The sequence below is a fragment of the Biomphalaria glabrata genome, chromosome 13 (assembly GCF_947242115.1).
Source record: "Biomphalaria glabrata chromosome 13, xgBioGlab47.1, whole genome shotgun sequence".
Taxonomy (NCBI): domain Eukaryota; kingdom Metazoa; phylum Mollusca; class Gastropoda; family Planorbidae; genus Biomphalaria; species Biomphalaria glabrata.
This window is the reverse complement of record NC_074723.1, coordinates 19324629-19352485: the sequence shown is the minus strand read 5'-3', so window position 1 is coordinate 19352485 and position 27857 is coordinate 19324629. Positions and strand designations below refer to the sequence as shown.

Sequence of the window (27857 nt, the reverse complement as noted above, 5' to 3'; positions counted from 1 at the left end):
TAATTAGGGTTCAATTAGGGATAACCCTTATTGTGCCATTATCGGTCCAATGCTGGCCCTAATGGTTTAGTAACTGAAATATTTATTAGGGCTCAATTAGGTATTATCATGCAAATACTGTCTCCGATGGTTTAGTCATTAAATTTTATTATGGCTTAATTAGGAATAATCTTTAATGTTTTTCAATACTGTAGTTTAAAACAAATTCATTAGTGATTTTTTGTTTATAATGCCCTTTTTGTTCAAATGCAGCTCAATGGTTTAGTATGAGATTTTTAACCTTTTACATAGGTCTACTTTCACACTGATGATTTAGATCTAGCAATAGAATTATTTGACATAATTGTTTGGAAATTATAATAATTGAATCAGTGCATGATTTCTATATACATCTAGCTATAATGTCAACATATTTATAAAGTAATGGACAAGTTAAATTACATTTTTGGGTTTGAACACTATCAAACAATACAATTTTTGGTAACGTACTATATAAGACTTGCATGCTCTGATCATTTATTCTTAAATCAAACTTACACAATTAACTTTTTTTTATTTTTTATTCATGGAATAATTAACCAACACAAAAGACAAATATAACAGCACAAACAAGATATCAAGACAGCATTTTCATTCAATTCTTAGCATTCTTTACAAGCTGACTTCAAGACTGGTGGCAATAATTCATATTTTGACTTCCATGCAGCAGCTGGAACAAACAAACAAACAAATAAATAATATAGTCATGTAATAAAACTACCTTCCTTCAAGCTGTATTAATAATAAAAAGAATCTAACAATTAAACATCAGAAGACCTTACATTTATCTATTACATTTATCTATGTGGACATACTATTTAACGGTTATATTTCCAGCCCTTGATGATAAAGGGTGCTCAAAAATTAGGTTGCTTCTAAAGCCTATTAAGCAACACAAAAATTAATGGTATTTCAAAATTTGGAGTTCAATCTTCTCCTTAAATTAAATGTTATGAATTGGTGTCAGCAAATGTGGCACTGGTATTTGACTATGCTAAAAGTGCAATGGCAGACTAGATCGAGCTAGGCTTCAATTCATTCAATATTATATTTTGTCCAATTTATTTATATTAACTTTATCACAGGCTCTTACTAATACAACTATATTCTGTTGTAATTAGAGTTCTATGGTAATTTTAAAAATAAGTTGGCTGAAAAGTTATTCAAGAATTAAAATAAACAATTATCACAGTGAAACTTAAAAAAAACATTAAAAAAAAACCCACAACCAGCATATTTCAAAATTAGGATAGCATTTCTTTATTTACATTTAATAAATTCCATCCCATTAACAATTTACTTTCAGATTGCTGATCTTACCTTCTTGAGCAGGCTTGCTTATGAAAAGATGATGAACAGCATCTGTACTGCATGCATAGGTTATTATTAACCTAAAAGATTAATGTCAACTTCCCCTAAAGTAAATGTGGCGATCTGTTAAAAAAAAATTAAAAAATAAATAAATAAAAACATAAAAAATGTTTAAAGAATGCAAAAAAAATAATATTACAATAGAGGCAAAACACAAAATGTTTAAGGTAAGGTATACAAGAAGGATTGTTGCTATATAATGACATTAGGTCAAAAACAATTCTATGTAGGCCCTATTTTCACTGTATAAATGTTCATTATAATTTTTTATGCAAATTAATAATGAACTTAAATCTCAGTGAAATTACAAAAAGCTGAAGATATTGCTCTCGAACATTGTTTCACAAGATTAACATTTATTTTACATTTTCTTTATTTAATCGATTTGATCTCATTAAAATTTTCATTTGGTTTGGGGGTATGGGGGGGGGGGGGTGTCACTGATCAGTAATCTTAAAGAAAAATTTATTCTTCGTACCTTTTTGAGCAGGCTTCCTCATGAAAAGATATTGAACAGCATCTGTAGTGCATACATAGACAATTCTTATTGTCAGCTGCCCTTAAAGAAAACTGGCATTCTAATAAAAAATTAAATAAAATAAAATAAAATTACAATAAAGACAAATCCTGAAATGTTTATGGTATGGTGTATAAGAAAAACTGTTGCTATAGCCTAATGATGAGACTCTGTATTTTTTCTTTAACAGTATCCACACAATGAAATTTTAAAAAGCCTAAGCCTTAGCTAAGCCTATAGAATGAATCCTAGATCAAATTGTAGAAAAATGTATAATATAATAATTAGTATTAAGACCTCTAGATATTCTAGCTAGATCTAAATATAATCTAGATCTATGTCTAGTTTATAGATCTAGAATTTCTAGATCTGTATAGATCTATTTAATTCTATTACATAGAGCCTAGAGTCTTTAAAATTTACAAAAAATAAAATCTAACATATATTGAGTATTGGTGAATAAAGATGTAACGCTACCTGGACCTGGTTATGTGGTATGCACGATGGACTGTTTGGTCGCCTCGTTGGTCTCTGCATGGTCGTCTGGTTCATACCCTGCAACTGCCATCACTTCCCTAAGCTCCTTTGAGGTTTAGACTACCAAGTAGATATCTTCAACTCTGAAGGAACATTTAAAAAAAAAACAAAAACAATGTCAATATAGGGCTATAGTCTATAGCAGCTATACTGCTATAGGGTTAGCCGTTAGTGGCGTTAGTCTATTATATATAGGCCCCTAATATAGATATACTATATATATACAAAATACATATTTTTCTAGACATATTTCAATATCTGATTTTAAAACCAATATAAACGTTTGATTTTATTTATTTGTATAAATTTAAACATTCTTAGATTCTAAACTCTAGACTAGATTTTCAAGATCTGCAGTGTAGGCCTAATATTGTACATTAGTCTCTACAAAGTAAATATCTATATTATAAGATTATAAGTCTATACTATAGTAGGTCTATGACTATAACTAGTTACTAGATCTAGAATTATTTAATCTAAATGACCTATCGCCTATAGTATGAAAAAATTAAAGATTAGTCTGTATTAACAATATATTAATTAAATATTATTCTATATCTACTAAATTTTCTAATAACAACTAGATTTTAGAATCTAGACTATTCTAGACTATCTTTTATTAGATCTAGATCTAAGTTTACTAAGTCTTAGTATATCTTATAAGTCTAGGTCAATTTTTTCTAACCTCAAAATATTTGAATTAGAATAGAACTAAAATCTATATATGAGTATGAGTACTATGAGTATAATAATTATTATATTAATATATCAAAGTGTCCAAAGTCCTAATTCTAAGTATTAGTTTACAGTTACGTGACTAGATAGGCATATAGACTAGATCTAATATTCTGCCCTAAAAGTTAAAAGGTAGTAGATTTAGATTTAAGATCTAGTAAGTCCTTAACTAAATCTAATTCTATGCTGCAGATGCATTAGCCATTTCATGGTAGATTCTACAATCTAGATCTAGAATCTATTCTAAATAGTAAATCTAGTCATAACGCATGAATGTTAATCACTTAAGTTAAGTCTAAGTCGTCTAGATCTAGATTTAATAGGTCTCAAGTCTAGATATAATATATATATTAATAATATTATATCGTACTAGATCTAGTAGCCTATTACTACTATTAGATATTATAATAAAACTAGTCTAGAGAGATCTATAGAATAATATATAATCTCTAGATCTAGATTCTTAGCATTCTAGTAGATTATCTAGATATATCTATAAATCTATTCTAAGTCTAGACCTAATCTACTATCTAGATTAGATCTGTTAGTAGTGTTAGAGTACTTAGAGATTCGTCATCTGATGATGATCTGTACTTGTGATAGGCTTAAGACTTTAACTTATAAGTTACGACCATTCCAAATGAATTTCCATGGCTGCTGCCATTGCTGCCATGAGTTGAAGAACACATATGCATTGATATCAAGAAGTACAGCTCATATAATTATTTATAATAGATCTATTATATTAATGAAAGTCTAGATTGACTAGACCTAGACTAGAATGACTATAGCTCTATAACTTGTAGTATAACTAATAACTTAACAGATTTAGATCTAGATCTAGGTAGCTCTAATTTGATCCACGTGTGTACGCTCTAGAGTGAAGACTGAATAATCCAGTTTGTGCCGAATATCGCGAGCTTAAAAGAAATAAATGCTTCTTTTTCATTGGTCGAAAAAAATGTTAAAATGTATAAAACTTTTTTTAAAAATCTAAATCTAAAAAAAAAACAACAAAAAAACAAATATGTTCTCCTTTAACTTTAGATTCTATGTGTGATTAAATATTACTAGATATAGATATATTTTTTTAGTGTGCACATTAAAAAATCAGACACACACACACACACACTATTTGATTACGAAAAGTCTGCATTGGGCCCATACGGGTAAAACTTCACTATTCCAGTTAGGGATTTCCCCAATAGAACCCTAATTATTTTTTTTTTTAAATCTTAATATTACTTACAAAAAGGATTCAAAGCAACATTTAGCTTTAAGACGATTAATACTACATTTTAAAACATCATAATATTGTTTTTTATGTTATAATAAAGATTTCATCATGTTGGTTCTGGCGTGATTGGGGAAATCCCACACCGGCACGAAAGCGGAAAGACGTTAACGGCCCAATAACTAAAATCCCACACCGATCCGTTAACGTTTTTATAGGGGCGATTGTAAGTAGGTCAATCTACCCAATGAAACCTTATTACCCCACACCGCGCCAGAATGGTTTCCATGGGGCTTTGTTTATAGGGAATCTAGACTAGAGTCTATACGAGATCTAGAAATAGAATCTTGATCTACTAGAACTAGATTCCGCTAGATCTAAGTCAATATTATGATCAGGATTAATAGGCCTACTAGTGCCGAGTAGTGGGTTATAGTGCACTTATGCCTGTGCTGTTCGCATCAGATTTACTTCTTGATGTGATATTATACTGCTGCTTACATAATAAATAAATCTGCTCCCCCAAGCTATTAGAAGATAAACTATTTTCTTAATGTATTATAAGTGTTAAAATTGTTTAATACAATTAAATCTAAATCTAGATCTATATATATGTCTAATTTAGATTGTTGTCAAGTGTTTAACCTAATGAGGATATGTGAAAACTGCGCGCTATAAAAGTAGGGCATAGTTCATTTTTTTTTTATAAACTTACAATTGAAACGAAGTTCGAATCAAAATTCTTTTTAAAAACAACATTTCAATCAGTATTTCATTCAATGAGCTAGTCAATAAATGGAAACTATATTTTATAATAATACATTGATACTTTTTCCATTGTGAACTTAGATGTACAATTTTTTTTTTTACCAATGCGCGAATCTATAAATGAAGCTTGATGAGTTATTAATGAAGAAGTCTGTAACCTTTTCAAAAAAAATTACCTACCCTGAAATTTTTCAATGATAAGTGGTGTAATTTTTTGACAAATCTGCTTGCATATACAATTTTAAAAATTATGTTTCACTTTCGGAAAAGAAAAAAGTAGCCGTAGCATCAGAACTTTGAATGATCTAAAATATCATGATGTCCACTTTTTATTTTCTCTTCTAGGGACGGACGGACGGACAGACATAATTCCACACAAAACTAATAGCGTCTTTTCCCCTTTCGGGGGCCGCTAAAAATAAGTGAGACAAGTGCGACCCTCGCCTCGTTCCCATAACCATTGAGTGACGTAGACATATGACCTGACCTAGATAAAAAAAAAATGATAATATACACATAGTCATAGATCAGAGAAGTAGATCTAAAAAATCTAGGCCAATCTAGGATCTATGACGAGTGTGTCACATTCTGTCACATTGGTTAATGGGTGAATCACATTTTTTAAAACTATTTTTTAAATACTATCTATGCTTAAGCTTTCCAAACTTGCAAATCTAGAAATTTAGGACTAGAATTCTAGATCTAGAAATAGGCTACATCTTATAATCTAATTATTCTAATTAAATCTAATTGATCTAGAGATCTATTGATCTATATTAGAAATTAGACTATATTAACTATATAGTATATATAGTATATAGATCTAGATCTAGTCAATACTAAACTATTACTATACTCTATACTATTAACTATTAGACATCTATAATTTTATTAGGGAGATAAATATGCTTAAACAACACCGTGGTCGGCAAAGGTATCTGCGTATCTAAACTATTACCTTTTATTAATTAGTATTACTAGATTTACAGTGACTTACTAGACTTGTCACTTAGACCTATATGATATATCTAGATTCTAGATCTGTAATTTAATTTAATAATCAACTACACCTGTATGAAGTGTATAAATAATATGAATATGAAAAAATTATGATTTATGATTAAATTAATTATATTTAATCTAGTGATCTAGATCTATATTTTATAATTTTATAGAATATATTCTATATATTGGGCTATATTGATTTATAATGATAGCTAGATGAGCGTAGATCTATTCTAGTATGGACAGTATAGAGTACTTCTTCATGTCCGACAGTTACGCTGGTCAGGGCACGTATCCCGTGTATGGGATACCAAAGTATGCCTTTAGAAGGCAGTTTTTTTTTGTGAGCTAAAAGGTGGTCAACGTAACAGAGGTGCCCCACGGAAACGCTTTCAAGACCAGCTTAGGCACCAACTTGCTTTAGCTGATATAGAAGAGAGCACCTGGTCGCATGCGGCCTCAGAATGAGACAGCTGGAGGTCACTCACATTTGAGACCAAAATAAAATCTGTAGCTGAGGACAGATGCAGACAGTGAAAAGAAGATCTAAATTGACCACTTGTGGACAATGGTTATGCTTGCCCTAGATGTGGCAAAATATATAGGTCACAGCTGGGGCTGCGCAGCCATGGGAAATATTGCATTCCTCACTAATCTTTGGCCTCGAAGACAAGCCTTATAATATATATATGTATATATATATATGTCTGTGGCATTTTATGTCTTGAGAGACGATTTTTACCATATTTGCAACTTCTTGTGGCCAATCCTTAATACACAACTGTGTCACAGGTTTGGCATATATATGTAATCACCAAGCGCCATTGCATTTTTACCTTTCTTTCTACTACTGTTGTGTATACTGTTGTGTATGGCATCTGCAATCCATGACATTTCCTTTATGCTCGCTCTCCATGTGGATCTATCTGGTGCCACTTGTTTCCAGCTTTTAGTGTAGATTTTGAAGAGCTTCATGTTGACTTTGCATACTCATCATATATACATATTAAGTTGATGTGCTTGTCACATATAACACCCTCATTAATTTGAGCCCAATTTTCTATAAGGTACGAACAAAGTCCAATGCTTTTTTTTTATCATAAAATTATAGCTTTTCTTTAAAAATAAATTATTAATCAGGTTGACAAAGTATTATTGCATTAGTAGTTGAACCTTGAATGATAATGCTGAAAATAAAAAAGTATAAACCCTAAACCAATATAATTTGAAATGCTAGTAATATAATTTTTGTTTTGTATGTAGCAGTAAATATTGTTACATAACTTCCTAATTGAATGCAGTATAATGGCTTTATGAAGTGGCTTATAGGAGCTATAGATTTTTTCATTATAGACTTTCTCTCTTTATAAAAGCACATTTCTATTGTACTTTTCTTTCTATTTTGCTTTTTTAAAATTGTGATTCTCTAAAGATATAAAAAAAAATACCTACAACTTTGTTTGAGTTTACATATTAATAATTATATATCATATTTTGTATTTAATTCTTCAAATGCATTTTATTTCTTTTAAAGCTAAACACATGTGAGTAGCCATGCATAGCTTTTTTAGACGATTGCTGCGCAAGAAGGTTTTGAGTGATAGTGATATAGAGGAGTCCAACTTGAACAGGTGTCTTACTACATTTGATCTCATTGGATTAGGTAAAATTTAAGTCTTACTTCATTTATTTGATCAGTTAGTTATTATACATTTATACTTTATTGTATTGATCAGTGAGATATAATACACTTTTTAAAACTAAAATGTACATATTGAATATTTTTTTTTAAAGAAAATTGAGATTAAATTTACAAGAACTGGTGTTTCTTTCTTCTAAAATAATGCATGCTTTTAGATATAAGTATTTTCATTCCTATGTGGATCTTTATTAAAGTTTTCAAAAAGATGTAGGGGTCTTAACAAAAATACTTCCCCTGGGCCTTCCTTATACTTAAATCCTGCCCTGAGTAATACTGTAGATGGACACGATTATTTGGATCCCATACTGCTATTAAGTTACTTATTTGCCCATTACACCTTGTTTTAAAAGTGGTTCATACAAAAGTATAATTATTTTGCTTGTCACAGACTACAGCATGAGCAAAAGGGACTTAATTGAGTCTTGGACTTGTGACATCATTAACTGTTAGTAAAAAAAATAAAACTCAACAAAATTATAATGTCATGGGATGCAGTGCTCTAGAATTGGTAAAACTAGAGTAAATAGTGAAGTTTCAATTCAATATTTTTTTTGCTACTTAAAGGGAAACTCTGATGGTTTTTCAAATTTTTGTTATTGATATATTTTAATTCTGTGTAAAAAGTTGTAAAAGTAAAGATTTTACCATTTTGTACTTAAATGTTTTATATTTAATAAATTAGTCAGTAAATTCTTGACATCTAAAAAAAAATGGGGTTCTTTGAGATTAATTTTTTAGCTCAGTCAAACGTCACTTCCATCAACAATACTGAAAAACTACATTTAACTAATCGTTTCGCTTCATTCTTACAGTAGCTGTCAGGCTTAGTGACAGCCTAGTCCAGAGCTATGGTAGGCCTACAGTTATATATAGAGAGAGATCTAAAAGTATTAGGTGTTAAGGCTTCCGCGCAGTGTTGCTTCTTTGAAATATGACTAGTGTAGATCTACGTCTGACTGGAAGTAGCACTGAACTCAAACTACTTCAGTAACACCGGCGAAAAGCCGAAACAATGAAAATATGTAGTCGACGCTGATGTTGTTCCACAAATATATTTAATAATCATGAAGGGAATCGTCCGATGTCAGCTATGTCCGCAAATCCGTATATCTATTCTACTACTCTATACAAAGCGTCTTCTTTGTAGCGTCACTTAGAGCGTTCTTGTTTTTTAACCAACTTTACGTCATCGCCGCTAAGTAAAACTTTACCCTATTCCCGAAACAAATAACTAATTCCTAATCATGTCATAACATAGGATAACCAACTCGAGAAAAAAAGTAACATTTTCATCTAAGCTCCTCCCTGTCCTAAAAAGTAAATAGATCAGTTGTCTGACTGATTCTAACAAACTGGTCAGTGTAAGGCTAGTCTAGACTACGTGTAGTCGGTCATGGCAAGAAAATCAAGCGATAGACAGTGTTTGTGTGTAGTGAAGTGTTAAGGTGAGAAAATACACTCTGCTGTGATTAGTCAAGCATGTAAATCTACTTTCAACATGCATTTTTTTCTTCGCTTACAAGATCTAGATTTAACTACATAGACAAAGATATATTTCTTTTACAAGAATTTAAACTTTAATGTATGGTCTCTAGATTTAACTACATAGAGAAAGATATATTTCTTTTACAAGAATTTAAACTTTAATGTATGGTCTCCTGTTATACCATAAATCAATAGATTAAATTAATAGGTCAGTGTGACGGCACATAGAAACCCGGTGAAAATCTGATCATTTTGGATGCGCAGGAAAATTACATCAGAAAAACATCAATTACTAAGTTATTATTGCAAATTAAAAAAAAAGAATAATACATTCATTATCTGTAAATCAAAACACATATTATATAAAAAATTGTCAAAACCATCGGAGTTTCCCTTTAAGTAAAAGGGACAAGACATTGTAGCAGTACAAGAATGTCTGATAGTTTATCAGTATTACTAGTTTGGATTAACATATATATTTTATATGATTCAATATTGATTTAAACTTGTGTGCTTATTGTTGTTGGATTTATTCATTCAAGAATTTAATATTTCTATTCTTTATTTGTTCTGTGGTTAATTTATAAGTCTAGTTGTGTCATAAGAGGATAAAGAATCCACCAAAATTTATCATACAATTGATCTAAGAAAACTCAATCAAAACAAAAACACAACTTGACAATACATATTTAATTTAATACAAAAGGTCTTGCTATCGGAGAAACCAAAAGTAGCTGTTAGTGCCAGTAAATATTAAGACAAGTTAATAGAAAACATTAGTTTCTTTCTCCATCATTTTGATGGACAACTTTTGATTTTTTAAAGTGGATGACACATTATAGTTTTTGTTTCCCAGGTATTGGTAGCACTTTAGGGGCAGGTCTCTATGTTATTGGTGGCCAGGTAGCTCAACACGATGCGGGCCCAGCAGTTGTTGTCTCTTTTTTTATTGCCGCTGTGGCTTCAGCACTAGCAGGTTGGTGCATTATTCACAAATATATGTAGTTAAACAAGTGTTATTTTTTTTACTGAGGTGATACTTTCTGTTCATGCAACTCACCCTACGAAATGTTTGTTTTTGCGTTAGAAATTGTTTCCGACTTAATTGACTTTACCTTTCTTTCTCCAGGCTAATTGATCTCTCGTTCCATTAATATATAATGCTTAATACCTTTCAAATATATATGCATTGTTACTCTAGGACTGTATCTCGTTATTTATCTCTATATTATGTAGTAGGTGTTTTTAAAAATATTTTTTTTGGTCTTGGTATGAATAGAACACATCGTTTTTGTGATTCTTGTCATTACTTAAGTAATTATTATGTTGCCATGTGGACTACAAGACTGATATAAATCTATGCTATGCCCTTTCAAATCTCATCTGGATGTCCCCACTTCTTTTCCCTCCACATATTCTTATGGCGTTTTCCGCATAGTTTTGTTTAATGTAGTTTGTCTTTGTGAGCTTCTTTAAGAAACTTTCTATGGTCACCTTCTCTCTGCACACCTCATTATAAAAGTTTGCCTGGCTTATTTTAGATTTTTATTTTTATATTTTGTTGCTTTTTAAAGCTATGTAATTACTAGGTATTAGTTTTATATTGAAAGTATTGATGCTGACAAAAAAAAGTTTTTCTCAGGTATTTGTTATGCAGAGTTTGCTGCTCGTATTCCACGAGCAGGTTCTGCATATGTTTACAGCTATGTTACAGTGGGAGAACTCATGGCGTTCATCATTGGCTGGAACCTGGTGCTTGAATATGTTATTGGTGAGTCTCTTCTGTGTTTGATACTAGCTCTGATTCTGTTACTCTTTGAATTACTCTTTGCAAAAGTTACCCAATTTACTGACTAAATAGGAGAAAGGGAGTGTGTGTATATGTGTGTGTGTTAGAGTCATCATGATTATCTAATTTTCCTTACATTTAACCTGTCTGTTATAAAAGAAAAGAATTCATCTCTAAATAGGTATGACAAAAGGCATTGAGGACAGAGCATCTTCTTTTCATTACCATTGCTTTTCCTTTTTTGACTTTCATTTTGTGATTACTTTTTTTTTCTTCTCATTTTTCATTCCGAAATGACATGAACTGTAAACCTCCTTGGATGGGTGTTGCAAGATAGTCATGGGATTCATGGACCAGAATGTCCATCAGCTTGTTTGGCATGTCTCTCTTTGTAGAGTGTAGAGTCTTTGTAGACTATACTTTCCTTTTTCAAATGAAGGTTTATATACATTTCTTGAAAGTTTTGATTGAGATAAAAACCAGCTATCAGTGTGAATTCTAGTGAATTTAAGTGAATATGAATCAGTTTTGTAAAATATATTTGTTAGAAAGTAAAGTCCACAAAGTAAAGAAAGTCCACTTTATACTAATCACAGCAGAAATCATCATTCACAGAACTTTATTAAGGTTTGATAAAACTGCTAGATGAAGTGACATTCATTTTGTTATCATCCTTTGACCTTTAACCTTGATCAGTGATAACAGAATGTAATTAGATAAAAGAATTTCAGTGATGTAAATTATTCACATCAAGTCTTTTTTTTTTTTTTCCTCACGAGGTTCACATTTTAAAGCTTAGATAATGTACACATCACCAGTTGACTAGATAAAACTACTTAACTTGTTTACATTTGTTTAGTTTTGTCTTCTCTGTATTGTGTAGTCTGTAAACAAAAGCCAGGATGGACCTCCCCCCCCCCCACCACACACACACTTACACCTGCTACAATTAATATTTTTTAAGATAATAGGGCAAGGGTTATAGCAGTACATTTTAGTTTACTTCTAACGGAGGCTTTTACTCTAGACTCAATCAAGTCCATCTTGCTCAATTAGACTTCTATTGGAGGAAATTAAATGCAGTGGTTTGTTCTGGCTATATAAGATCACCATTGTATACTACAGTAGACTTCACCTGATGGCTCCTTCTGTCTCGGGGTACAATGGATGTGCCCAGATGAGTCACTGGTTTTAGTTTCTTCTTGAGACGGGACAGAATCTGGTGTGGCTCAGCATAGAGGATGTCTTTAGGAATTCTTCCATCTGGCATACAAGTGATATGGATGTATTGAAGAGCTAAATAGCTCAATGGTTAGGGTCTGGGGGACATCAGTTAGTTGGAGAGAATTCCTCAACAGGCTGCCACTTTTTAGAAATACTCTCTTGTTTATTTTACATCTTGAAATGCAAAAGTTTAGGAAAAGGCTTACACCTATCAGAATATTGTTTTTCATAATACTCTCTATTTTATGTTGTAAAGTAAAGTAGACTTTTCAGACCTTTTGATCTGTGGGGCAGATCATGTAAAGGTCATCTGTTTCTTTGATCTGTGGGGCAGATCATGTAAAGGTCATCTGTTTCTTTGATCTGTGGGGCAGAGCATGTAAAGGTCATCTGTTTCTATGACTGCTAATAAGGATGTTATGTTTTATTTCCCCCAACTGATGTCAAATACCCATGAGAGATTCAGGAATGTCTTAAAAATCCCAAATTTCAAAATCATTGTCTTCATTAGGATTTGAACCTTAGACCCCTCATTTTGGAAACCAAATGATTTACCACTCAGCCACCATGCCCCCTTTTTGCCAGACAGTGACAGTTCATAATATGCTTAGATATATTTAAAAAAAAATAATTTTGAACATTCAGAAATGTATTTCAATCTTTCCAGGCACTGCCAGTGTAGCCAGAGGATGGAGTGGCTATTTTGATGCCATGATAGACAAAAAGTTGTCCACATTCTTCAACAGCACCATGCCTATGCATATTGATGAGCTATCTGCATATCCAGATTTTTTTGCCTTTGGCATCACAATACTTGTTACTGGTATGTACTATGAATAATAGCATGAATCATTTTGGCAACAGAAATTGTAAGTTAAAGCTTGGTAATCCATTAAAAAATGAAGCTAGTTGAGATGTATTTCTTGAAATTGTATACATATAACTTAATAATTCATCAGTAGTAGGACTGTGCAGAGGAAATATGCCTTCTATTTAAATATGATTTTACTGTTGTTAAACTGGTCTCCATAGTAATTGTATTACATTTCATAGAGTAATTTTTGCACATTTCTGTTGCCATCTGCCTCAAATATTTACTTTAGTTAGCACATTGACCAGTACTTTATTTGTTCCTTCTGGATGCGAAATACTCATTTAAGTTGGCTTTAAGAAATGGACAGATCAAGACTTACCTTTGAGACTTTTGGTTTGACACAGAAAGGTCCCTATGTTATTATAATTTTACCTATAGATCTTGTGTTTATGCTAAGACATAAGTGGAGATTTAAATTTAGTTCGGCTGCTGATACCATCCAACACGACACGAGTAGGACTTAATCATCTTCTTGTTTGAAGTAACATCTAAATTTTTGTAAGATTTATTGTTCAATTTATTTTTATTAATTATTCTGTTCCTAATCGAGTTCTATACAATGTGAAGGAAATAAAATTTCCTTTTAGTAAAGAAAATAACAAGACTACTTTAAGTAATGTCCTATTAGATAAATTGAAGTTTATATTTAAACAAATGAATAAAAAATTTTTTTATTGTATAACAATATTTTAAAACCAAACATGAACAAACTCATCTTTAATTAACAGAAATTAATGTGTGTGTTTTTTTAAACACACTAAAGATACACAAATGTTAATGTTGATTAAAATCTATTGGAGATGTACATGTTCATTGATTTCCTTAATCACATTTTCCTTTTTATGCCTAAATAATTCTGTTTTATTATTCTCAGTTTTGCTGGCATTTGGTGTGAAGGAATCTGCCAGATTCAATAACATCTTCACCATAGTTAATCTTTTGATTGTCCTTTATGTCATTATCTGTGGCTTGTTTAAACTGGATGGTCACAACTGGAATCTTGATCCTTCAGAAGTAAGTTCCAAGGCTATTTGTAGGAGTTTTTTTTTTAAATAATGGTATTTTGTAAATCAAGCATTTCTATTAGCTTATACCTTTGTTCTTTAATTTATTATGTGCACCAGTTTTATCCAGAAAGTACTAAAATGAATGAATACCTATCTGAAAATATCTTTGACGCTTTTGTAGAGAAAAAAAGGCTTTTTATTAGTTTTTTAAAATAAAAACAACAAAAACAACTTTATAGAATGGAATAAGAATATGTCCTTAAATTTTTATTTACAAAAATGACATCCAATAAGGTTATTCTTCACAAATTTTGATAAAGCATTTAGACAGTTGTATCAATTACATTCCAGATACCTAGCACTGGTGCTGGTACAGGTGGCTTCATGCCCTATGGTTTCTCTGGGATGATGAAAGGTGCTGCCACATGTTTTTATGCTTTTGTAGGATTTGATTGTGTGGCTACAACTGGTAAATATGCTTTATATTATACTTTCACATATATATATATATAAAATTGTCCTTTGTTCTGATTTTTCAAGTCTATTTAAATTTTGTAAATGTTTTGAATGTCAAAATGGTAAATAAAATCTGCTCACCAAAATTATTAAAATCAGATGTTTAAAGTCTGACTGTACATAATTTTAAAATTAGAATAAAAATTATATTTCATTTTTTTTTTTTACAATGTATCAATAAAGATATATATTTCTATAAAATGTAGTCAAAATTAATGGTTTCTGTTATATGTTTTAAATAATATTGATTTTAAAAGTGTTTTAATGAAACAAATGTTATTAAGTTTGTTAACAATGTCAATACTTTCCTATATTGCTATGTTCCTCACTCACCAAGACAAGCTGATTGTCCCTGATCTATGACTCTAAATCCTTTAATGAATTTCAGAAAAGCCTCAAAGACGGTTTAAAAAAGTCTCAAAATGTCAGTCTGATAAATTGGAATGTGAACTAGTGGATACTCTCCACTAGAAATGTTTTATATGGCCTTTTAGATATTATTTGCAGACTAGTAAATGTTATCTTCTTAGTTCTCATTTTTATGTTGGAGCCTTCAAATGACTAGACCAATACATGAGATGAACTGCACAGTGGTTTCCAAATCATGGAGCTCTCCATATAGTTTTCTTTCTATTGGGGTGTTTTGGGGCCAGTGTCTTGTATGGGTCTCTTGGTAAAGAGAGCAGTTTTGGAGGACATGGTCAGCATTCTCTGATGACACTCCACATGGGCAGATTTCACTGGTTCCAATTTTGAGCTTCCAGTACATAAGTTGTTGCATTATGTTGTGTCCGATCCTGAGTCGAAAGATTAGACGTTGATCTTGTCAGAATAGCTTATAATAAGCAACATCGTTCTTGTGATTTGGATGAGAGCTTGTCCATTTCTCATTTATTTTATTTACAATTAGTTTTTTTCATTTCTTCTGGATAGAGTGCAGAGTTTAATTGTGAGTTTGTTCTGTCACTCTTGGTGAGTGTGTCAGCCTTCTCATTTCCTGCTAGTTGTATATGAGCTGGTATCGATTGAATAACAATTTTTTTGCTGTTGTTGTTGAGCTTTGTAAGTGCTGTCATGAGACTTTTTATATAAGAGGAATCAGAGTTTTCCAAGCTTTGAAGGGTTGTTTTCGCATCTGTTAGAAAGACAATCTGACTGTATGGGGTACTTGGATGATTTGCTAGCATGGTAGCAGCTAATGCTAGTGCTTCCCTTTCTGCTCTGTGGTTGTCATAGAGCTCTCCAGTTACAATGGATTTTTCTAGTTTTTCTCCATCTGGCCATTCAATGAGTATTACAGCTCCTCCATTTGTGGTGGCTTTATGGGATGAGCCATCTGTGTAAACTCTGATCCACTGAATGTAAATGTTATAAAGATAAATATTATGATGTTGTTGGGTTGTAAAAAAAAATAGTGGCCAATTATACGTCAGTTTTTGTTTGAATGATTTTCAGTTTTTTAAATAATTTTTCTTTAGGTGAAGAGACGAAGAATCCACAGAAAGCCATCCCTATAGCTATAGTGACATCACTGTTCATCATATTTCTGTCTTACTGTGGTGTGTCTGCAATCATCACACTCATGTGTCCTTACTACTTGATAGACCATGATGCACCTCTTCCTTTTGTATTCAGTCGTGTGGGCTGGGGAGTGGCTCGGTACATTATCTCCATTGGAGCTGTTTGTGGACTCTCAACGAGGTACTCGTTTCTTTTTCAACATACATTTATCTTTTTTTTCTTTTATTTCATTAAATATTTGCAAAAGTAATATTAATTTTTAGTTTTCTTCTTCTATACTGTTTTTTCAAAGGGCATCATTAAATAAATGTGTAGATTATTTAAAATAATTTCAACATCATGAACATATTTTTTCTTTTCATTTAGTCTTCTCGGTGGAATGTTTCCCTTGCCAAGGATCTTATATGCTATGGCAGGTGATGGAGTGATTTTTAGATTTATGGGTAAAGTTTCTCCACGATTTAAAACTCCATTGATGGGGACCATTATCTCTGGAATTTTTGCAGGTAGGTCATTGTTGTAAAGCTTTGTGTACCATTGACAATGTAAATAATCCCACACCAGCTGCAGGCTTTTTTAAAAATAGTTTTTAGATAAGTTTTTTCTAAGATAAGATCTAAAATGATTCAGGATGGTTTCAATTCCTACACCTAATTTTAAGATGAAAAAGTAAAAGAGTTTATTTCTTAGCTAGTAGTATTTGTTGGTAATGTACAAAAAACTTTATAAATGTATTATTCAATCAGGATCAATAGTTTTTTTATATACAGTGCTTGGATGAAATAAAATGTGTTTTTTTAAATAAATCTCTGCGACATTCTTGATTTCTGAATATTCAGACTGCTCTGTGAACTCAATTCAGAAACAGATTTTACTGAACTAAGCTTTTCACAAATCCTTATACCCCTTTTCATCACATGAATACTTGAAGGTGGTTTTTTTTTTTATTTTTATTTCTACCATACATAAATCTCAACATCTCTGAAGCTCAAATTTGCACTATACGTGAGCTATGTTTGATTTTCCAATATACCAATGCCAATTGAAGTCTGCATCACATTTGACATTTATATAACTTAAGTCATCTCATTGTACATTTATTTGAAATTCTAATTTTATTTTGAATATGAATTTTTCTTTGTTTTTTTTTGAATTTCTAATTGATAAAAAAATTGTGTCTCTATTTTATTATTTGTTTGATTTTCTTCTGTCAGGTCTGATGGCAATGTTTTTCAATCTGGATGAACTAGTAGACATGATGAGTATAGGGACATTATTGGCTTATACATTAGTTGGAGTGTCAGTTCTTATATTAAGGTACAAGCTATATAGTGTTTTATGTTTACATTGAACATTATTTTTTTGATCTTTTTGTAGACTTAATAGCCTTGGATAGCTATTTGATCTCTAATACTAGAATGCTTTTTTTCTAAGCCCCATTTTTTAAAAAAGTTATAGGAGTTGTGTTTATATTATTGTCCTTATGCTCTATAAATGGATATGAAGAAACAACAAAAGTGTAGTTTTAAATCTTTTTTCTTTGTTCCTTTCCTAACAATTTTTTGTAGTTAAGATTGCCGCCTTGTAGGATATACATGATAACTGTATTGTAACAACTTAACTTAAAACTATTGCATTACAACATAATTTTCCAAGATACAACTTTATTTCTTTTTTCTCTATTTTTAATTTCTTCAATACCAGCAATCAAAATTTGATCATTTTCCCTGACATGTAAAAAAAAAATTTCAAGACCTTAAGGTTCACAAGAATAATGTTAAGTTGGCCTGTTTTTTGTGAAAGATGGTGTCTGGTCAAATACCTTTTAGTTTAGATGATTGAGGAATGGAAGTTCATATTTCCAGTTTCCAAAAAAAATAAAATAAATATTGAAATGCCTCAATTTCCAGACATTTAGCTTGAAGTTTGACCCAACACCACAGTATGTCATGTGATGCCATGTCAGGTCATTACTTTCATTGAAATAAATGAGCTCAAGAAATGTGATCTATTTCAGATATGAAGCTGATGAGAATCTTACTGGAAGTATGAGTGTTTCCAAACTGAGTGACTCTGAGCGCTTGTTGCTGTCAAGGGATGTTTTCTCAGTCAAGAAACTGCTATTTCCTGGTACACCCAGACCTACTCTGCTCACAGCTTATATCTCCAAATGGACTCTACTGTTTCTTTGTGAGGATTTTTTAGTTTTACTGTCATAGCTCTTTAGAACTAACTATATCTATCATAAGTAAACACAATTTGTTATCCCTGCAAAATTTTGATTTAGCTGCTTGTGTAGCCTGGAATGACAGTGTTCTAGCATAACTGAATGTTTGCTAGAGTTCTTTTGTACACTTCTCTTTAGTTGAGATATTAAAATGAAAAAAAAAAATCTTAATCTTAATTCTGTTGTGAAATATTATGATACAAATAAAGAACTGCAATCCTTGATGTATTTTTAATCAGATGTTAGCAGTATGACAATGACCACTAAGAAATTTCAATGAGATTGGATTCAAACACTGCTTCAGAGATCTATGGAATCGAGGATACATATTGTTCTGAATACTTTACATTGAATTTCAAATTTTGTGACAACCAGTGTAGGCAGAGATTGTGTCAAGGAAAAGAAGCATTTTTAAAGTTGATTATAAAATAGTTATTCAAGATTTAAATAAAAAATTGATTTGTTTCCAAGCTTGAAATACGTTGAGAATTGATCATAACATTTGTGATACAGAGATTTTTTATTTAAAGATTCACTTTCTTTCTGGTAACCTCTAGACATATCAGAACATGATTGTATTAAGTGAAACAACCAAAAAAAGTTTTGAAAGAGATATTTCATTGTTGATTAGTAAAATATGCTTACTATACTATTGATTTTTTAAAATGTAATATAAAAAATATTTTAATTACAGGTTTATTTGTAATTTTCTTTGCTGCATTTGCCATATTTGGTTCGGATTACCTTGAGCAAATGGAAACCTGGGCCATTATTATTGCAACTCTGTTAGCTCTCTTGCCTGCAATGTGTGTCATCATTCTACAGTGCCAGCCTCAGAGCGAGGCAACTTTAGCATTTAAGGTAACAAAAAGAAAACCTCACAAAATATCCCCTGTAAGCTATTAACTTGCCAACATAGACATAAGATAGTGAAATAGTTTTGTTTTTTCATATATGCTAGAAGTCATTGTTTTTACTTATTTTTGTCACTGACATAATTAAACATTTCAGTTTTTGTGTGCAAATGTGTGCATGTAATGTTATCACTGGATTACTTATACTATTTTTCCTTTTATTGTGGATTTAGTATATAAGCATTGCTAAAGTATATTTTGTTATTATTAATTTTTTTTTTTGGAATAAACTAGTCCACAATCTGTGTTTTAGACATCTCTTGTGTTTAAAAACATATTTAATTAACATGAATCAACAAGATCCAAAAACCATTAAATCACACAAAAAAAGTTTACCTGAATTAAGGTGAATAAATGAAAATGTGTGATTTGTTACTCTGTATATTTATTGAATTTCTAAAATTTTGATGATTTTTATCAGTAGATGTTGTTTTTTTTTTAAATAAAGTTTGTTTGTGCTTGATATTTCACAGGTTCCTCTAGTGCCATTGTTACCATCATTGAGTGTTCTAGTCAATATTTACCTCATGCTCAAGCTATCACCCATGACATGGGTTCGATTTGGTGTTTGGATGGCTATAGGTTAGTGTGTCTTTCGTGTCCTTTGGATGTGTTTAGCTTTGAACTTTGTATCTCTAGCTTAGATTCTATGTCATATAATTATTAATATTGCATGAGCTTACTTTTTTTTTTCAAATACTTTTGTTATCTCTATATATAGAAAACCTATTAATGATTAATGCATTACTAAACATACTAAATAATTATTATCATTTATTTTTAATTTTTAAAAAATATTTAAAAAAATAAAATGTATCTGTACTGTGCTTCCAGTAAGGATTCCTTTTTTTTTTTATAAGATAGAAGGAACATACATTTTGTTAAATAAATATGCATATGTTTAAATTACACAGAAATAATTTGATTCTGTTAGTTTATATTTTAATCAAACTTTTTTCATGAGCATTTTTTCTTGTTTCATCTAGAATGTTTGTATTTCTTCCTAACACTAATAACGTACTAACTACTTTTTATCCTTAATTCCACCACCATTTGCCTTATACATGTGTGTAGAATTCCCTAACTAAAAGGCATTGTGGCCATCCTAATTATTAGAGATCTATCTTCTTCAACATTTGTCTAGTAAAAACACAATGCAATTCTTTGCACCACTTTATTTTTTTTTCAAGTCATTATGATTTCTTCATTCTTTTAAAAACTAGAATTCAAGATACCTAATAGTGACTTCATTTTCTTTTGTTGCAACACAGTTTGAGAAGTTCTTGAATTAGATGAGCCCTGCCATTTCTTAAGACTGACCTGTTTTTGTGTGTGTGTGTGTGTGTTTTGTAATCATTTGTTACTATCTGTCCAAGCTGTTCTTGGTAAAGATCTTTTTGATTCTCACTCAGCATATCCCCCAGATTTCTCCACTAAGTTTTTTTTCATCTTTCATGAACTTTCCTTGCTTTTCCCAGTGAATGACCTTTGTTTGATTCCAGGCATGTCCATTTACTTGTTGTATGGTGTGGGCTATAATCTGTCCAAGACCTCTGAAGCAGCACTGTCAGATGGCAGCGTGGTAGAAGAGGATGTTAATTTAATTGAAAAAGAGGATCACAGAAATCATAGCTATACATCTTAGCATGAGGTTTCGACAACCCTTTGCTTTTATGCTAATGCTTTGGCTTTTATATATATATATATATATGTAGTTATATATATGTAGTTTTTACCTTTGGAATGCTGATTTAATGCTAGGGCAATTTTTATTATAAACTTTGGTTTATGTAAAACATGCTTTTCATTTTAATTACTTTGCTGGGGTATGCACAAGTTAAATCTTTATATTTCAAAAGTTTTCTTTTATTTTAAGTGGCTTCTGACAGAATTTGAAAAATGCTTTTTCCATTTTTTAAAGATAACTATTTTTTCCTAAAAATAAGATACTCTATCTTAATTTAAGACACAATTGCAAGTTTACCAATTTATCTGCAAATTTGTTTTGTACTTACAGCATCATTTTTAGCTTTTCTATAAAATGCCAGGCTGAAATGAATGAACTCAGTAGAGATTTGGTTATCTAAAGATTACCAAGTTTAAACAATATTAAAAAAAAATTTAATCACATTTACTATACTTAATTTGCATTGTAGAAATACAATCTCAAATGTTAATAAAGCAACTGATTAGATATTTTTAAAATTTTTTAATCTCTTTTGTGATATCATCCAAGTGACTTTCTATTATGACTGTTTATATGCTTTAGTCTGCAACTCAAAGAATATGTTGTAATGCACTATGATGTTTTAATATGTGTCAGAGGATTACATAATTACATAAGGACTAGTTTAAAATGGATAATTTTATTAGGTACCTTAACAAATTAGTACCATCTACACAATAGCAACAAATGTATGTATGTATGTGTGTAAATCTATTTACATGCTTGAAAGCCTTGAATCAAAGTCTGGACTATTGGGTTTTAGTTCTTGACACTTGCTTTTTTGGTTTTTATTTCATTAGTTGAGATATTAAAAAATGACACTGTGTTATTGAGAATCTTTTTTATTTTTTGGAGCTCACCATTTTTAAAAATATTTAATTTAATTTTATAATCCTTTTCTATTTATTAATGTTTATATTCTAGTAATGGTATTATTCACTTTTATAGACCTTATTTAAAAAACAAATCTAACTAAATGAGTAGCAACTAATTTTAACAATTTTTGTCTTGAAATAGAAAATCCTGCAGTCTCCATTTTGGTTCTATTTTATAGTATTGAAAAAAACATTTGTAAATATGTAACTCTTTCTTTCTAATGAGGGTGAACTATTTGATTACGTTTTGTAAAATTACTGAAATTGTCAATTACAATGAATAATTTCATTCTAGTATTGGTGTTATTGATATATACCTTAGCACCAAACTGCTAGCTTTGGTTTAAATGTTGGCTAAATGCTCATCTTTCTTTCTCTGATAGCAATAAAGAAGAAGAAACTTTTTTTTGAACAAAATAATCTTTAATGAATATTTAGCTTTCTTTTAATGACCTGATTGTAATTTATATAGACATTTTCATTACAGACTATTGAAATGGAACTACACTATCACCAATCCAAAGTTCCACAACCTGAAAAGCATCAGAAGCATTTTTTTCCTACTAAATATCTTTACTTTATATAAACTGTCTCTATGTACTGTGTCTTGGTAATTAGAGCAAATTAATTTACAGTAATTCTGGTCAATTGAGTCACATCACAACATGATCATTACGGTCTAAATAACCAGCTGTTCAGACTGCTTTAACATTTTCAGTATTATATACAAATATTTTGGTACTATAGGGTACATTCTGAATAAGCAGTTTAGTTGAATCACTGGTTGTCTAACCATCATTGTTTTGTTTGTTATTCTACCTTTTTATACATTTTTATTTGTTGTTTGTTAAAGGAATTTTTTTTGTGTTTTGTTACCTTCAGGCTTTTTCATTTATTTTGGCTATGGCATCCGAACGACCAAAGAGGATCTAAAAGTGATGCATACACGTATAGGTAATGACAGCGTAGAGGAAGAGGAAGTAACAGGGTCCATGAATCCACATATAAACTACGGAACAAGTATCAACTCTATGGATGCAGCCAAACATTAATACTTTGTTAATTTATAGTATAAAGACAAAGTTAGAAAAAAGAAATGAATTTCTATTTTGTTGTTGAATGGTGTATATACTGTTGTCTTCTTTTTATCATTGGTCATGAAAAAGTTTAAAAAAAAAATGCAACAAAATATCAATTTTAATATAATAAAAAATTTTCATTAAAGTACTTTACAGTACCCAGATGAAAATAAATCAAAATAATTGTTTTTCATTCATGATTAATAGTAACCAAAAATTAGTTTTTTGATTGCTCATTTTCACTTTTTTTTTCTTATTTGTATAGTGCCTGTGTTATATTACTGTAAGAGATTATAAAAACTGTAGCCAAATTTCAAAATTGTGATATTGGTCTCTCACCAGGATAGATATTTATTTGTAATTGTTTCCATAAAGCATTTGTCTATATATCTATTGGGGAAATCTAAAATTATAATTAAGTAATTGGATCTTGAATGCAACAAAAGTTTGAGTAACTCTAAATGTGAACTCTTAATGTGAACTGGTAAATTGAACTTAGAAGCTTCCCGAATGAGATTGAATGTCTTACATGAGCTCATTTCAAATGATCTCATTTTAACTCTCTGACAGGAACACAACAAATCATTCCCAGACAATTCGTTCACTGAAAAAATCTTCAGATAACTTGTTCACCTGACATTTCGTTTCTTTGACAACTTGTGAACCATTTATCAGGTGAACGAATTGTCTGTGACTAATTTATGGAAGCCTCCCTTACCACATGATAAAAAGTATCTAATTGGAATGCAGAGCATTGATATTTTTACAATTAGCACAGTGCCATACCATGGATTAAAACTTAGTAGCCTGTGCAGGTTTTGTTGAGCCATTTTATATTGAACCATATATGGACCTTAACAATTGTTGCAATACTTATGCAAAAAGTCTTTTCTATGATAACATTATGAATCTATGTGTTTTAGATTCTTAGGGTTACATGCATAATTGCACTATTTCACATTCCAATCTTTTAACAAATTTTTATATTATGTTTCTAAATATTATGGTCCAAGCCTTAGTCAGGTGAAGTTGTTTTTTTAATTCTTTCTGTAACCATTTTGGAGATTAAGGGGTTGGGGGGCGATTTCTGTGTTGGACCTTACATTAGATAAAGGAACATTGAGAGGAAACAGCATGGTGACTGTGTCATAATCAAACTCTTTGAAAGGTTTGAAACCTCTCTTTTAAAAGCCCCAGATAGACCTTGAATGATGAATTGTTGACTTTAATTTTATTGTATTGCCTCCCCAAAGAAAAGCCTTTTGCTGAAGACAGGTGCAGATAAAAAAAAAACTTAAATAGATTCCCAGGCGGAATCTGCACATATGTGGCAAAATATGCATGTCACAACTGGGTTTGCGTGGTCACGTGAAATACTGCACTCATCCTCAATCTTGAAAATTTAAGACGATTCCTTAGTTGTATTATTCCCCCATTACAAAATTGACCAGTTATTGTTAACTTTAAAGAGTTTTGGCAGCACAGAAGAAAAGTTCTTGGAAATTAGGATTTTTCTCCTCAACCTGGTCCTAAGGAGGCTCAAAATAATTCTCCATAAATTTTACAAGATTTTTTATCTAGCACATACATTGGGATTGAATGTAAATTTTTGTTTTACAAACTTAGACAATTGTAGACAATAATAGTTCAAAACATGTTTATCACACCATTGTATATCAGATCAATGTTTTGGCAATATTGTCTATTGTAAACAATCTGTCACTTGATGGCCTTTGTGGTATTTTATTTATCATAGTCTTTGTGGTATTTCACTTATCCTGCATTGCCTATTGTTAAAACTTATTTGTAACATGCATGAGATTGAGTAAAATAAAAGGCAGCTCACAACATAATTTCAAGAAATCCATAAATTGTTACCAATGTTTATAATATTTTTTTATGGTATATTTATGTTTCTGATGTTGAAAATACGTGGCATGAATAGAATTATAATACCCTTGTTCCTAGAGGTGTGGTGGCTGAGTGGTTAAGCACTTGGCTTCCGAACTGGGGGTCCTGGGTTTGAATCCTGGTGAAGACTGGGATTTCGGGATCTTTAGGGTGACTCTGAGTCCACTTCAGCTCTGAGATTAGTTGGGGAAAAGTAAAGGCAGTTGGTTCTTGTGCTGGTCACATGACACCCTCTTGGGCTACACAAACAGATGACCTTTACATCATCAGCCCTTTAGATTTTTCCTTTTTTTTTTAACTGTCCTGGCTGGTTAAAAAAACTTGGAACAGATTTTGACAATGGGAGAATTAATGACAAATGCAACTTCACAAGGTTAATATTCTGAAGATTGTTAGACAGTACACAGATTTGTTATATTAAAACATCATTATTTAAAACATTGAACATATTCCTGTTTTTTAATCAAATTTTTAAATCTTTATAAACATACATTAACATTTTGACTTTGTCAAAATAAAAGGGAAATAGTTTTGTACAGTTTATTTTCTTTTTCGTCATTGTATTTGTTTCACAATATTGAGCAATCGAGCTACAGCCTTTCTCTTGACCTTTAAGTTGTAGAGACTGTTGGATTTTTCTTTTTCTTTTTTCCTCCCAAAAATAAATGAAATAAAAACAACTTTTAAAGTTGTAATGAAAATTGTATCAATTCCAAAAAAAAAGTTTTCTATTCCCAGAAACAAAAACAAAGATTTGTGTAGCTGCTGTATTATTGCTGAAGTTTAAATCAATAACAAACTAATGCTTTAGTTAAAGATTTGCCATTTGTAATGAATGGGCTGATGATTTTCTAGTACTAACATTTCTGCTTTATTCTAACATTCCTCTCATACAAACACTGAACAAGTTTTAATGGTGGTTTGAATTCTTTGGGTATGGTAAATTATCTTCATATAATTGTTTTTATGGATACAGTTTTTTTTTATTTTCCTAAAAAGCTTTTCTTTTATAAGAATATTGTTTTAAACCATGATTATATTTCTTTGACTTGGGAAAAAAAAACAGCTGCTAATTTTAACGTTTTATTTTTTGTAAGTGCTGTCTTATAAAGCCTGTTTGTAGTTAAAACTATATTGAAGGCTGTTTTTTGTTAAAACTATATTGAAGGCTGTTTGTTGTTAAAACTATATTGAAGATTCCTTATTCATTAAATGATTACAAAGTCTTGTAGATTCTGTGTGTGGGTTGTTAACAACCATATAGTGATGAAAATAAGAGTTCTCTTTCTATGTTCCAAATCATAGGTTGACAAAAAAAACACCATTTCTTATGCTTAGAACAGAAATATTCTTGTTCATTAATTACCAAGTTGCTAATTGTGAAAATATTTCCAAATAGTTTCATTTAGCTGATCCAATGGGTTGAATTTATTTGTACTACTTCTATTGACTACTCAAGTTGGCAGCTTACAAAAAAAAATGCTATCACATGAAAGTTGCCAATTCTTCTTAATTGTTTTGCCTAATAACTTTGTACCAGTGACTTAATAGTTTTAATGCCATTGTCTCATTATGTCTTGACACTTTTATCATAGATTGTTGATTAGATAGCTTATGTGTCATTACTTTTTTATAAAAAAAGGAGCTGAAGGTTTTTGACATAGTGTTACACTTTTAAATATTGTCTTCAAGAAGATGGATCAGTGTAGTTGTAAGCGAAACATTCCACACTGATGAGCATAAAATTATTTTTTTTAAATATTTATTCATGGCTGTCATTTACATGCAGAAAAATGGTAGAGTCATCTGGAAAGCTAGTCTACTGACTATTTAGTCTGTAGCTTTCAAAGCATCAAAAATTTGGTTTTGAGACACTGTGCTCTTTAACTCTTTCAGTGCAGTGTTACTCTCAGGGAGTAACTTTGCTAGCTTTGGTGAGTGCAGGAACAACAGGTTAAAAAAAAAAAAGACAACATTGTGTTAGTGATTCCTCGTTCTTTAGTTTATTTCGCAGGACCCGAAAAAAAAATGTAAATAATATTAAATTTTAAAAAATTTCTTAATTCATTTGTTCATCTATTATGAAATTTGAAGTAATTAAATGTGTTAAATTTTGTGATGTTTCAATATTTATAAATTAAATGCATAATTAAAAGGTTAAATCTTTCAGTATATTGATTTTTTAATGAATTTTTTTTTATACATTTCCTTTTTCCGTGCTCAGTTTAAACTTAAAAAATATATTTTCTTGAATAATTTTCTTTATTTATAAGACTTTTGTAGCCAATTCATTTTCCTTTAAAAAAAAGTAAAATGAGGTAGATTACATTATGAAATAAAAAAGTTATGTTAGTTTTAGTAACTCTACCTCCCTTGGAGATTTGTGTTTGTCCAGAAAAACTCCATTTGTTTTCGACCAAGAAAATTTGCACTGGAAGAGTTAATAGTTTGTTTTTTCAAGTGAAATTTCACCTGTGTAACAATAGCCTGCATGTTGAAGTTTTGTTGAATTATTTTAATTTTGTTTGTAACTTCCAGTAATGCCTGAATTGAAAAAGAAAGTCTTTCATGTAATTTTAAGAGATTGTATTGTGTATATATTTCAAATTGATTTGTCTGCTTCATACTTTACTTTTACTTTCTCTTGCATTTCAAATGAGCAAGGTGCTACATTTAGTAAAAACTGAAAGAAACATAAAATGATTTTATTTCCTTATTTCCTTAAGTCCAAATATTATTTTTTTAAACCTTGATATTCAATGCTCAGTCACTTCCAGACAGAATTAACATGAGCTGTTACA

General features: G+C 30.6%; 1 protein-coding gene and 1 long non-coding RNA gene across 9 annotated transcripts; one reads left to right on the top strand and one right to left on the bottom strand.

Moving 5' to 3' along the window:
- Positions 1 to 541: 541 nt before the first annotated feature.
- On the bottom strand, positions 542 to 4411 carry LOC129922515 (uncharacterized). 6 transcript variants are annotated; one of them, XR_008774523.1, is made up of 5 exons: positions 4024 to 4411; positions 2405 to 2547; positions 1889 to 1988; positions 1360 to 1473; positions 542 to 709 (listed from the first exon to the last, which is right to left on the bottom strand). It is a non-coding gene; the product is annotated as an uncharacterized LOC129922515 (long non-coding RNA). The 6 variants fall into 6 exon arrangements; XR_008774524.1 differs by having other exon boundaries at positions 4064 to 4411; XR_008774521.1 differs by lacking the exon at positions 4024 to 4411 and adding an exon at positions 3762 to 3903.
- A 1286-nt stretch (positions 4412 to 5697) lies between these two features.
- Positions 5698 to 27636, top strand: LOC106068014 (cationic amino acid transporter 2-like). 3 transcript variants are annotated; one of them, XM_056007887.1, is made up of 15 exons: positions 5698 to 5808; positions 7741 to 7869; positions 10250 to 10369; positions 11036 to 11164; positions 13074 to 13229; positions 14155 to 14294; positions 14639 to 14756; positions 16282 to 16504; positions 16691 to 16830; positions 17539 to 17641; positions 18342 to 18514; positions 19246 to 19412; positions 19939 to 20047; positions 20968 to 21116; positions 22949 to 23084. In XM_056007887.1, exons 2-14 carry the CDS (start codon positions 7761 to 7763, stop codon positions 21108 to 21110), a joined length of 1830 nt encoding a protein of 609 aa, XP_055863862.1. In that variant the 5' UTR covers positions 5698 to 5808; positions 7741 to 7760; the 3' UTR covers positions 21111 to 21116; positions 22949 to 23084. The 3 variants fall into 3 exon arrangements, with proteins under 3 accessions (XP_055863862.1, XP_055863861.1, XP_055863863.1); XM_056007886.1 differs by lacking the exon at positions 20968 to 21116 and having other exon boundaries at positions 22949 to 27636; XM_056007888.1 differs by lacking the exons at positions 11036 to 11164; positions 20968 to 21116 and having other exon boundaries at positions 22949 to 27636.
- The last annotated feature ends 221 nt before the right edge of the window (positions 27637 to 27857 follow it).